General features: G+C 43.5%; 1 protein-coding gene across 1 annotated transcript in view; it reads left to right on the forward strand.

Moving 5' to 3' along the window:
* The window catches only part of PAPPA (pappalysin 1), a 256,529-nt gene that overhangs the window by 83,990 nt on the left and 160,078 nt on the right, over window positions 1-12,461 (forward strand). Inside the window, exon 7 of the mRNA XM_036854577.1 lies at window positions 625-1,123. Coding sequence (XP_036710472.1) covers window positions 625-1,123 — 499 coding nt within the window. The remainder of the gene's footprint in view (window positions 1-624; window positions 1,124-12,461) is intronic.

The following is a 12,461-nucleotide window of genomic DNA, read 5'->3' on the forward strand; positions in this document are numbered from 1 at the left end:
GCAGAAGCTATCGTTACTTACCTCCTCTTCGTTGGAGGTTTCTGGCCCTTCTGTCATTCCAAGCAGGTTGTACCAAAGGCAGTGCCACAGGGATGCTAGTTTATTTTAGTGGCTCTTGCATTCAGTCTGGAGAGCAACGAGGAACTTCAGGACGAGACAAAACTAGGCTCTAATGCCGACTGTTACACTTCAAGTTGTGAAACTCTGGTTAGTTCACTCCACATTTCTGAGCCTTAGTTGCCTCATCTCAGAAATGAGTCCTTGCAAGAATTAAACAGGTTCAGAGGACATAGTGAATGTTTAGCAAATGTGCGTTCCTTTCTTTCCATCTGAGGCAGAAAAGCCTACAAGTAATAAATGAGGTGGGACACTTTGGGCACCAACACAATCATAAGACACTTATTTGAATGTAGTTTTGACCAGATGTCTGGCGATTTGTCCAGATCTGTATCGCAGGTGTGGGGATGAGCTGGGTGCTGTGCACACAGCAAATTCACCAAGACACTGAGACTCTTCCCTCTCTTTTTACCCTCTCTGTGAGTTCTAGCCAGGCCAGTGTCACCTGAGGTCTGCAGGACACTCTGAGGACTTTCCAGAACTCATCCCCTCATCTCTTGTCCACAGGTCATCCAGATGTTGAACAACCCTGTAAGTCCAGTGTACGCACCTGGAGCCCAAATTCAGCTGTCAACCCACACACAGTCCCTCCAGCCTGCCCTGAGCCACAAGGCTGCTACCTTGAACTGGAATTCCACTACCCCTTGGTCCCTGAGTCTTTGACCATCTGGGTGACCTTTGTCTCCACTGACTGGGACTCCAGTGGGGCTGTCAATGACATCAAACTGTTGACTGTCAGTGGGAAGAACATCTCCCTGGGCCCTCAGAACGTCTTCTGTGATGTCCCACTGACCATCAAACTCCGGGATGTGAACGAGAAGGTGTATGGCATCCAGATCTACACGTTGGATGAGCACTTGGAGATAGATGCGGCCATGTTGACCTCTGTTGCAGACAGCCCACTCTGCCTGGAGTGTAAGCCCTTGCAGTACAAGGTGGTCCGGGATCCTCCTCTCCAGGTGGACGTGGCCTCCACCCTACACTTCAGTAGAAGATTCACAGACATGTAAGTGCGCTCTCTGGATCAAGTGGGTGGGCTGTAGAGGGATGTAAGGAGGGTCGGAGATGCCTGCACTGGAAGGAGGTTCATCACAGCCAGACTCACTTCTAGGGATTTGTAACCTGCTGTTGGGTGTAGAATTGTCTTAACAAGGCAGAGTTGATATGGTGGGAAGAACAATGGACAAAGAACCAGGAGTCCTGAGTCTTGGTGACAGCCCTAACATGTAACTCTAAGCCTCTCTGACCTCTCTGCAGCTTAGTTTTCCCAACAGTAAAATGAGGGAGGCTGGATGAGAGTAGCAATGAGAAAGTCATGTATTACTAATGAAAGTACAAGAACCGAAGTTTGCTAATGATTTCCCTCTTATATTAAATTGAAGAGTATTCATGCATTGTGATTGCTTTTCCAGCGGGTGAGAAGGGGGTGAAGTTATAGCAGGTTGGCTGGGAATTGGGCGTGTTCCTGGATATTTGCATGAGAATATTGCTGGAAGGTGAACGTAACCAGTAGCAGTCCTTGTTTTCCGGTGTGGAAGAGAGGCTCATACCCATTGGATCCTTAGGAGCCTTGGCAGCTCTAGGTCTCCATGATTCTTTTGGGATACTCATTGCTTTGATGTGAGATACTGTTTGTGCTTAATATTCCTTTCTCAGCCCACCTCTCTATCACCTCTTCCTCAAATATCCTAAGGATTTATGTTTTATGAGAGGGGCTGCCTTACTTTGAAGTCCTTAGTGCTTTTCCTATATGCCAGACAACGGGCTAAGGTCTTTGCATCTTTTACTTATTTCATCCTCCCCACAACCACAGCCCTAGTCTCCTTCTCATTTTACAAAGAAGGAAACTGTAGCTTAGAGATATGAAGTCACTTGTCCAAGATCACATACTTAGGAAGTGGTGAGATCAGGATTGGAATTCATCCTGACTCCTAAGCCAGTGCACTTAACCGCTGTTCAATTAAAAACGTGATTCCAATTTCTGCTTTAATCTAACAAATGAGGGAGCCTTAGCTACACCGAATTTGGGTACCAAGAGTCTATGAAGTCAACCACCAAACATTGGTTGAACCTCTTCTATGTACAAGTGACATGGGTGGGGGGAACACTTTGAGTATTGAAAAGAACAATAGTTCAAGAGTCAGACACCTTGTGTCTAGCCCCAGCCAGCCCACTTACTAATGTTAGATAAATCAGTCAATCTCTTTGAGCTTTGATTTCCTCTTCTGTGTGATGAAAATGTTGAAGTCAATGGTTTCTCTGGGCCTTTTGTGGCACTTTCTTTGGTTCTAAGATGATACAAGACGCAATCTCTGCTCTGTCTACTTGAAAATATTTGCTAAGCCAAATATTATTAATAGAAACCAAGTTCTGGAGGAAACTTTTAATCTTTTTAAAAGACAGAACCACTTTCAAACACTTTACCAGCACTTCCTTTTACAATGCTGGCAATTAACATGCACATCGCAAGCAAACCCTTACCCATTCATGGACTCAGAGATGAAGAACAGCTGTTTAAGAACTCAGAGGGAGCACTTGGTTTGTGTTTGAGAATGTGCTTAAAAGATCGTCTTGCCTGGAAAATATTCTATGACCCTGTCTCTTTCATCTCCTCACTTGTCTAGAACGGTAAAGTTCTATAAATATGCATCCACTTAACATTTCTGTATAAAACAATGAGGTGAAGAAATAATAGATGTCTTAAAACCTCAGCTTAAACACAGCTTTTTTTTTTTTAGCCTTGAGTTGTGAGCCTGTGAGAGCTGACACAGGTTGATAAGTGTGGAATTGTGGAAGTTAAACTGAAGGAGGAAAAGCACCCTGAATTCTGTTCTCAGCTAAGTCGCTGACTTGCTGTGCATTCTTAGGCTAGTCACTTACTCTTTCCCGTGCTCAGAGGCCTTAAATCTATAAGGAGGAAGTTGTACTAGACTAGTGGTTCTCAAAGTCAGTTGCATGTTACAAAAATTGGGGGCGCTTTAAAATCACCTCCAGCTCACTTGCATCCCTGCCTGCTTCCTCCTTCTGGCCCTGCCCCAGGTATTGATCTAACTGGTAAGGAAGATAAGGCCTAACCATTAGGACTTTAAAATCTCACTGGATTATTCTAACATGCAGCCAAGTTTAAGAACCACTGCACTAAATCAGGCTCTCACAGTGTAGCCCCAGACTGGCAGCATCTGAGAATTTAGAAAGGCCTTGTTCCTAGGTCCCAGCCCAGACAACTGAATCAGAAACTCTGAGTACAGGACCTTTCCAGATGATTCTGATGGTGGTTGAAGTTTAATAGTTACTGCTCTAAATGATCTCTAAGGCCCAGGAACCTCCAAGGTCTCTTTACTCATATGAGTGACTACTCATTCAATTTACAAGTTTGTACTGAGAACGTTCTGTGTGCCAGAGTCTGTGCTGAGAGCTGTAGATTTCAGGGATGACTCAGCCCTTGCCCCTTTCCTGTAGACACTCACACTTCAGTGCTGAAGACCTTAACCACTTGGTAAAAACGCCAATTCCTATGCCAGTTTGCTTCCAAAACCACCACTATTCAGGTCTACATTGTGTACCATTTGTTCTTTCATTCTCAACAAATGTTTCTTTGGTCCCCACTGTGTTGCAGGCACAAGGTCTAGACTGAGGCCTTCATTGACCTTCCTCTTTGTCTTTCTTGAGTCCCAAGGAATTTATTGGAGACCTGGGCTGGGCTAGGCTCCACTTCCTGACTTGAAAGTTCTGTGAGACTCTGAAAAAGTAAAACATCATTCCAAGTCAACCTATCATTTCAGCTCCTTTATCTCTTGGTAATTCGAGTTCTAAACTCCAACACAAATACCTCTTTGTGTGTGTGTGTGTGTGTGTGTGTGTATTTTACTGCTCTCACATTTTTTCCATATCAAATAAATTGGCTCTTAGACAAGTTCTATATAAAGACTGTTTTGGAGAAAAAGAGGAGAGAGAAAAAAAATGCTTTCTTTTTCTTCCCTGGCTCAACCCATTACATGATTCCCTTTGACCTTTGTCTTCATTTTTTCTCTCAACAAAAATATTTATTCTTTCTGTTATCTATACTGGAGATAGTTTCCCAAGGTATGACATTGATGAAGGGAGAGGCTTCTGTGCTTACCCAATGGATGCTTCTCGTAGACTGATTGCTTTTGGCCGGTACAAGGGAAAAATGGGGACTGTCTTCCTTAAGTGGAAGCCTCTGCATTGAGTGAGGACTGACACTGACAGGGGAAAACGGAACCAGTGCTGACTCTGCTTCTAACTCACTATGTGACATGAAGACACATTGCATCACCTTTTGGGGCTTTATTTTTTCTATCTGTAAAATGACGGGACAACATATGAAGCTTTTCTCTGTGGATAGGAGTTGTTCTTAGGTGACTTTTTTTTTTTTTTTTTTTTTTTGGTAGTAAAAGGGACTCAGCAGAGATTGTTTATCTCTGAATCAGTACCCAGCGTGGACCGCACCGGTTCTGGATGGCCTAGTGAAAGGTGTAGTTTGTGAATAATGATGATAACGATAATAGTAACAATACCAATAACCATTTACTGAACATTGACTCTGTTTTAAGTGCCTGACACATATTTCTGAGGCAGGTGAAGCTCAGAGAAAAAGCTGAAGCTCAGAAGAGTGACTTATCCAACCTAATACAGCTGGTAGTGGCAGAGCCAGGTTTAAAACCCAGGTCTAATTCCAAATTCCACCTTCTCAACCACAGTACCATACCACCTCCTGCTGTAATAATGCAAAGGCAGAATTTTAGAGCTCAGACATGCATCCAAGCTGGCTACAGTTCAAGATACAGGAGGGAGAAGGCAGGATTACAACTCACAGGCCACCAACCCACAATCCGTTCCTGAGACCCACTCTTGAAAGTCCGGCAACATGAGGTACATGGCCAGGTCTTTTTGTGTCTGGCTGGGAAGAAGGAGCAGGGATACTTCTGTTTCTAAACTTGACTGCCAAGTGCTTCTGCACTGGGCACCATGCTACTTGGGTCTGTATGGAATCTCCAGATTTCTCTAAGAAGTAAAGACTCTGGATAAAACTAAGCCCTTTTTTTTGGCTTAGAGGAAATGAGATATAAAGCAAACCAGGAACAGTGAATAGCAGCTCACTTTCAATATTCATCTATTCATCTGTTCGTCTATCCATCGTTGATTCATTCAGCAAATATTTACTGGATGTCTATTACACACTATGCACCATGTTAGGAAATGATGATACAGTGGTGCCAGGACAGGCATGGAGTCTGCCCACATGGTGTGCCCACTCTTTGGGAAGAGAGGGGGTTAGGAAAGCAGTAGCACTGCAGTATAGTAAATGCCCTGATGGAGAAAACAGAAACAGAAAGTCAGTGGTTTCTAACCCAAACTTGGAAGAACTGAGCTGTAATTGAGGAATATAAACTCCTTGAGGACTGGATTTTTGCTGGTTTATCTGCTGGTGCAGTCCCAGTGCCTAGAACAATTCCAGGCACAAAGTAGGCACTCAGTAAATACTTTTGAATATTTGAATAAATATGCTCTTTGAATAAAGAATGGGAAGGAGTTTAGCAGTTGAAGAGAAATGGAGAAGCGGTAATTTACTAAGTACCTACTATGTGTCAAATGCTTAACTAAGGGCTTTATTTAAGTAATCTCATTTGACTTAATCTGTACAAGGACTCTGCAGCGTAGGTGGTCCTATCACCAAATTACAGATAAGAACCTGAAACTCAGAGATTACCCAGCTATCAAGCTGTGTAACTATAACTGGGGTTTACACATAGATCCATCAACTCCAAAGCTAGTGCTCTTATTCATTCTCTAGTTGAACAACTATGTTTGTGTTGCCTACTTTGTTTGTGCCTCTCTGTTCTTAGAATCGTTGATTTAGAGCTAGAAATATTCTTAGAAGTCATCTCTCCCAACGAGCTTCTTTGTGTGTCCCAATTAATTAATCTGTTGATTCTTCTTTCACATTCAGACCTGTTAAGCTGCCAACATAATCTCTATTTCACCTCACCTCCTCAGTATTCTCAGTATAAGTCTTGGGGTAAATGAATAAACATAAAGGAAGGACATATTCATATGATCAGGGTGGAAATTGTCACGAATATGAGTCCACATTTTACAAATCAAATCTCAAATCTCTTCCTCTGGATTCCACATACTCAGAACCCCCGTCAATCAGCCGAAAAACTTTCTAGTTCACTCATCAGTTCATTTTCTCAGTGAATATTTGTTGATTTCCACCATGAACCCAAGTACTTTCAAGGCACTAACGATGCAGTAGTGAACGGAGCAGAGAAGATCCTTGCTCTCATTGATCCCTGTGATGTAGTTGGAAGAGACAAACCAGAAAACACTACATAATATCTCAATTGGGTAGGATTTAGTAATTTTAGATAGGTGGTCAGGAAAGGCCTCTGTGATGAGGTGACATTTGAACAGAGACTGGAAGAGTCTCCTAGTGACTCATAATAAAGGCTGGGTGACCTGCCATCATTGAGATCCCAGCCTATTTGGAACATAGATGTCTTATAACGTGATCCTTGGTCCTTGATCACCGTTTGGCTTATCTTAGATTTAACTGTGCCTGCGTTTTTTTTCTCTCACCTGGTTCAGATTCTTAAATGCAAAATTTAGCATGCTCATTCGTAACAGAGTCAAGGGTCCATGAATGCTTGTCAGGTAAATGAGTGAAGAGTGAGTCAGCAGTAGAACCTCTCAGAAAAAGGGTCTCTTGCTTCCACGTCTTAGCCATAGTATTGACACGTGATGCCATAGTAAGCCTCAGAGGGTTGGGAAAGGTTAGACCAAATCGGGGTCAACTGAAGCACAGGTGGCTCCTTCATGCTGTTCTATGGCTCTCAAGGTGAGTCAACATTTCCTTTTTTGTCTCAGCCCCATTTCTTTTCCTGGCTCTTTCTGTATGTCACCTAGTCATGCATTCTTTGTTCTTGTATGTATTCATTTTTTCATTCATTCATCAACCAAATAGTGAAAATCTAATTTAATCATATTCAGTGATACTTTCTTTATTTCACAGATATTTACTAGGTGTCTGTTCTGTGCCATGCTCTATGCTGGAACTAGAGATCCCTAGTCTCATGAGCACACAGTTTAAAGGGGGAAACGGGCAAAGAAATCAGGTGATTATACTGCAGCATGAAAAGTGTATGGTGTGAGGATCATAAGAAGGGTATATAAAACACAAGAAGGGTATCTAACCCAGCTTGAGATGGTTTAGGAAGGTTTCTTGGAAGAAGTCATGTCTAAGCTGAGACCTGAAGGATGAATAAAAGTTGATCGTTGAAGAAGTTTGCCATAGGATGGATGGTTGAAACCAAGTGGATGCTTAGCAAAAATTGATAAATGAATGAATGTATAAACAAAAGAATGAATGAACCAACCTACTCTACTTCATGTCAGAAGAGCATGTTCAGTCTCAGATCAAATGTAGAAATGTAGTAATCTGAGCTATCTATCCACTTTGGTCCTTAAATCTACTTCATTCCTTTTAACTGCTACATAACATTCCACAGTAGGAATGTGCTACAGGTTATTTAGGTGTATCCATGGTCATGACTACTCAACAAAATGGAAGTGCTTTGTCTTTGCCCATTTGATGGGTAAAACATGACTTCTCATTGGTGTTCCTGTGACTGAGCATCGTGAATGAGCATCTTTTCAAATACTGACTGGCTATTTACATTCCCTCTTCTGTTACTTGTCTATTAATATCTTTAAGTGGTGTCTGGTTGCTAATCTTTTCACACCTCAGTTTTCCCATCTGCTAAATTGGGATTTTAATGTCAGCCCCCCTGCATATCCATCAGTGTTACTGGAATCTAGGGTAAAACGGGTAGTCAAGAGGGAACTAGCACTTATGAAGAAGTTACTCTTAGTAATCATTTATTCATTGATATATTTCTCAAATGTTCCTTGGATGGGAACCATGCCACATTCTGAAGATACAATGGTTACCAAAAACCAACCCAGTTTGTGACCTCAGTGGAGTGTAAATTTAATCACCATGTTAGCCACCATCACTTATGCAGGTAGCATTTACTACTAGCCGTACTAGCATCCCTACTGCTAATAATTACCATGTAGTAAATACTTCATATATGCTCAGTATTTTTTATAAGCCTACCAATGAGGTGTAGTTATCAGTATGCTTTATTTTTAGATGGGGAAGGTCAGACTCAAAAAGGTAAAGTCATTCATTTAAGGTCCCACAGTTAATAGATGCTCGAGTCAAGTTTTACGTTTCCTTGCCTGACCCCAAAGGGCATGCCTGGCAAACTATAGAGCATAATCATTGCTATGACGGGAAAAGGACAAGGTGGCATCTTTTTTTTTTTTTTAATTAATTAATTTATTTATTTTTGGCTGTGTTGGATCTTCGTTTCTGTGCGAGGGCTTTCTCTAGTTGTGGCAAGTGGGGGCCACGCTTCATCGCGGTGCGCGGGCCTCTCACTATCGCGGCCTCTCTTGTTGCGGAGTACAGGCTCCAGACGCGCAGGCTCAGTAGTTGTGGCTCATGGGCCGAGTTGCTCCGCGGCATGTGGGATCTTCCCAGACCAGGGCTCGAACCCGTGTCCCCTGCACTGGCAGGCAGATTCTCAACCACTGCGCCACGAGGGAAGCCCCAAGGTGGCATCTTGATGGATGGAGAAGGTAGATGTTAAAACTAGCTTTTCTCGTTTCCAAGAAGCAACAGAATAAACACACAGAAGAGAACTTCTTTTTTTTCATTTAGGTTTTGAACATTTAAGTAGATGAGGAGGAAGAGGTTTGGCACAGTGTGGGCATGGTCAGACCAGCATGGTTTCCAGGAACCTGTTGTTGAAATGCATGCTCCAGGCTGGCCCTCTTTCTGAGCAGGGCCTTTCCCCACACCTTTCCAGCATGGCCTTGCCTGTGTTCCGATGTCCACCAGGACGGATGAGCAGCGTCAGGATTGATAGCTGTTCCTCCAAGTCCAGAACAAATACTTCCGTTCCGAGCCCAGGCTAGCAGTGTACATAGTCAGCACAACCTTCCTCTGTTTTTGGAAGCCGGGCGTCATCCACCTACAACTCCCTCTCATCAGTCTTAGGCCAAGTACCTCTCAGAACGAAATACAGGTTCCGGGAACATTAGGGTAAACAAAAGGGTTTAGCAAAATCCACAGATCTCTGGGGTCAGCAGTAGCCGTAGAAGTGCTGACTGTCTCCAGGTACCTTCACGATTTTGAAAGTGTGAAGGGCCCCTGGTTGGTACTAACACTACTGAGGTCACTTATCTAAATTTCTGTGGGTCAGTCTGATGCATTACTGGACCATTATCGTGACTCTTCTACATTCTAGTGTCTCTTCTACAGATATTAATTAAGACTCACAGAAGTTAAGTGATGGACCCAAGCCTCTGTTGATAAATTTATTCATTCATTTGTTCAGTCTTTTAAGAATAAGTGCCTTCTGCATGTCCGTCTCCATGCTGGCACTGTAATCGTGAATCTTATAACTGGATAGGGGGGCTGGTCTGAGTAATAGCCCAAATAAAAATATAATTACAACCTGAAGATTTATTATTATGGGAGGTTATAATAGAGCATAATGCCCCCTTAAATTAAGGGGGGATATACAGAAGACGAGACTGGAGTTGTAAGCAGGGGCCATATTGTGAAGGGAGTTTATGTTATGGAGTTTGGATTTGTTCATTGGGAAGTAGAGGACTAAACCAATCAGATCTGTGTTTCTATGAAATTGCTCTTGGTGCTGTGTAAAGAGAGGATTGAGGAAGAGTGAGAAAGTCCACTTAGAGCTTATTGCTAAAGTGCAAGCCAGAGATTATGGTTATCTATCTGCAGGAGAAGTGGATGAATTGGAGGAATGTTTTAAAAGTAGAACCAACGGGACTTGGAGATGCATTGGATGCAAGGGTTCTGAGAAGGAGCTGTCCAGTGACTCCCAGGTTTCTGGTTTGAGTATCTGGAATGAGGGAAATGTTATTTCCTGAAATGGAGGAACAGATTTTAATTTAGTGTTTTGTTAGTGGGTGGGGTAGATCAAGAGCTCCTTTGGAAAACAATGAGTTAGTGGAGTCGGCTTGCAGTGGGTGTCCTGATGTCACCTGCTTCTTTGTTCTTTTGCCTTTCTCCCTGTGGGTAGGTAGGACGGACTGGACTTGGTTGTATGGGCACCGATTCCTGATTTTTAAGAAAACAAGTAAATGAATAGGAACGAGAAGGAAAATAACAGCCGTCAGAGTAATTACAGATGTGGGAATAATGGAGGAATTTATCTCACACTGGGCATTGGCAAGAGGAGTGGACAAAATCCATTCAGTCTGTGCTCAGAGATGATGAGAATCCTCAGGACAGAACATAGTGGGTTTATGTTGTATCTGTTAAAGCAGGAACCTCAGACATTACTTAGGAGATGCTGAATTTGGGACCAGGAGATCTGATTCCCAGGCCAGCACACAGCTGTCTTGCTGCATGACCCTGAGCAGATTCCTTCAATGCTTTGAACCTCAGCTCCTATCCCTGGAAAAAAGTGGGTGAAGATTCCTATCCATATAGTCTCACAGAGGGTGTCCTGAAAAACTAATGAGCTAATGGACTTGCAAGAACATGATGCAATGTGGGGTAACTATAAAGATTTAAATGTTCATGATTCTTCCTATTGTTTGGTTTTCATTAGGCTTGTTCTTGGCCAGGCCGGAGAGTAGGTGTGAAAGACAAACACACAGACACACACAGACACACTCATGAAACAGTTTCCCGTTCAACTCTACGCAGAGTTCAGTGCTGGATTAGAAGAAAGAAAAGACCATTGCACTTTAATCTCTGTAGCTGAGCTAAAGAAAAAGAGAGAAAACCCATCAAAGTGCTGGCCCTGGAATCAGGAGACATGGCTTCAAGGACCGATCTCCTGAGATTTTGCTATATTACTGGCTCATGATTCCCCATCTGTGGGCCCAAGTCCCCCTTCTATAAAATGAAGGCCTAGGTTAATGACTCCGAAAGTCATTTCCAGCTCTGACATTCTATTCAGACCCTCCCGGAGTTCTTACCTGCCCCGAGTATGTCTAATTCAGTAAGAGTAGAGGGACCAGGTTACATGTCCCGTGCGAGCTCAGAGACTGGCCATCTGTAAAGAAAGCCTTCCAGGTGCACTGGGGCCCTCAGAGCTCCTTCTTGACCTACTTTCTCTCTCTCTTAGGGCTTACCAATTGTTTCCATTTGGGACAATTTCAGAATGTACTGGTGTATTTTTCCTGGTCAGTGGCATTTTGACTTGACAGTGAGATACCAGAGATGGGAACTAGGTAACATTTGCCATATTATCTTCAGCTTCTTTGCAAGGACAGGCATGAAGTAGATGGTCAATAAACAGGTCAATAAAGGCATGAATGAATGAATGAGTAAACTCTTCGGCAGATCAATAAGTGGTCAGAAATTTGTGGTAATACAGATGATAGCTGGTATATTGGAGGTCTTCCTTTAAACGTCTAAAATGAATTAGTTACCAGAGGGGCAAAAGGATCAAAGAAAATCTTATAGCATAGTCTCTTCTCCTCTTGGGGCCACAGTCCCCCTAAAGGGAAGGGATGGGGCCAGACAATGTCAGTCAGTCTACCATTCACTCCACAGGCATTTATTTAGCACTGTCTTTGTAATGGGCCCCGTGCTGGGCAGTGGAGAGAGATAAACCGGGCAATGAAGAACAGTCCCAGCCCTCTGGGAGCTTCATCTAATTCATATGAGAAGGGGACACCTAAGTGGTAACAAAAGTGAGAAAGGTGTTCTGATAAGAGAAGCACAAGGGCTAGGAAATCCTCACTCAGCTAAAAGGTCAGTGACATCCTCCTGGGAAAGGTGGCGTCTACACTAAGGCCAGACCATTTAGCCAGGGAAGGGAGGGGGGACTGTTTGCTCGTGGTGGCTGAGGGGTCAATTTTGAGGAGAAGAGTTTGAGCAAAGAGGCCAGAGGGATTGAGAGGAGGCTGGCAGCGTTGGTTCTAGAGTGCCATGCTAGAGGGTCTGGACTTCATCCTGAGGGTGGTGAGGACCTGTTAGGGGTAAGAGAGAATCCTGGTCGGGTTTGGTTTCAGGACAGCTCTTCGGCTGTGTGGCTGTCTGGGCAGATGTAGGGATAGAGGCACAGACTGTAAATGATGAGGGAGGTAAGACAGTGTTGCCAATACTGAAGTAGAAGATGGCCCTGGTCTAGGGTAGTCAAGGTGGGAATGGAGAGAACTGGATGGGGCTGAGCAGTACTGATGGGATGGATGTACCCCGTGACTGGTCAGAGGGAGGAGGCAAGTGAGTGGGTCCTAGAAGTGCCTGTGTTGCTGGCGTCACT

Source organism: Balaenoptera musculus, chromosome 6, assembly GCF_009873245.2.
Source record: "Balaenoptera musculus isolate JJ_BM4_2016_0621 chromosome 6, mBalMus1.pri.v3, whole genome shotgun sequence".
In the NCBI taxonomy this organism is placed as follows: domain Eukaryota; kingdom Metazoa; phylum Chordata; class Mammalia; order Artiodactyla; family Balaenopteridae; genus Balaenoptera; species Balaenoptera musculus.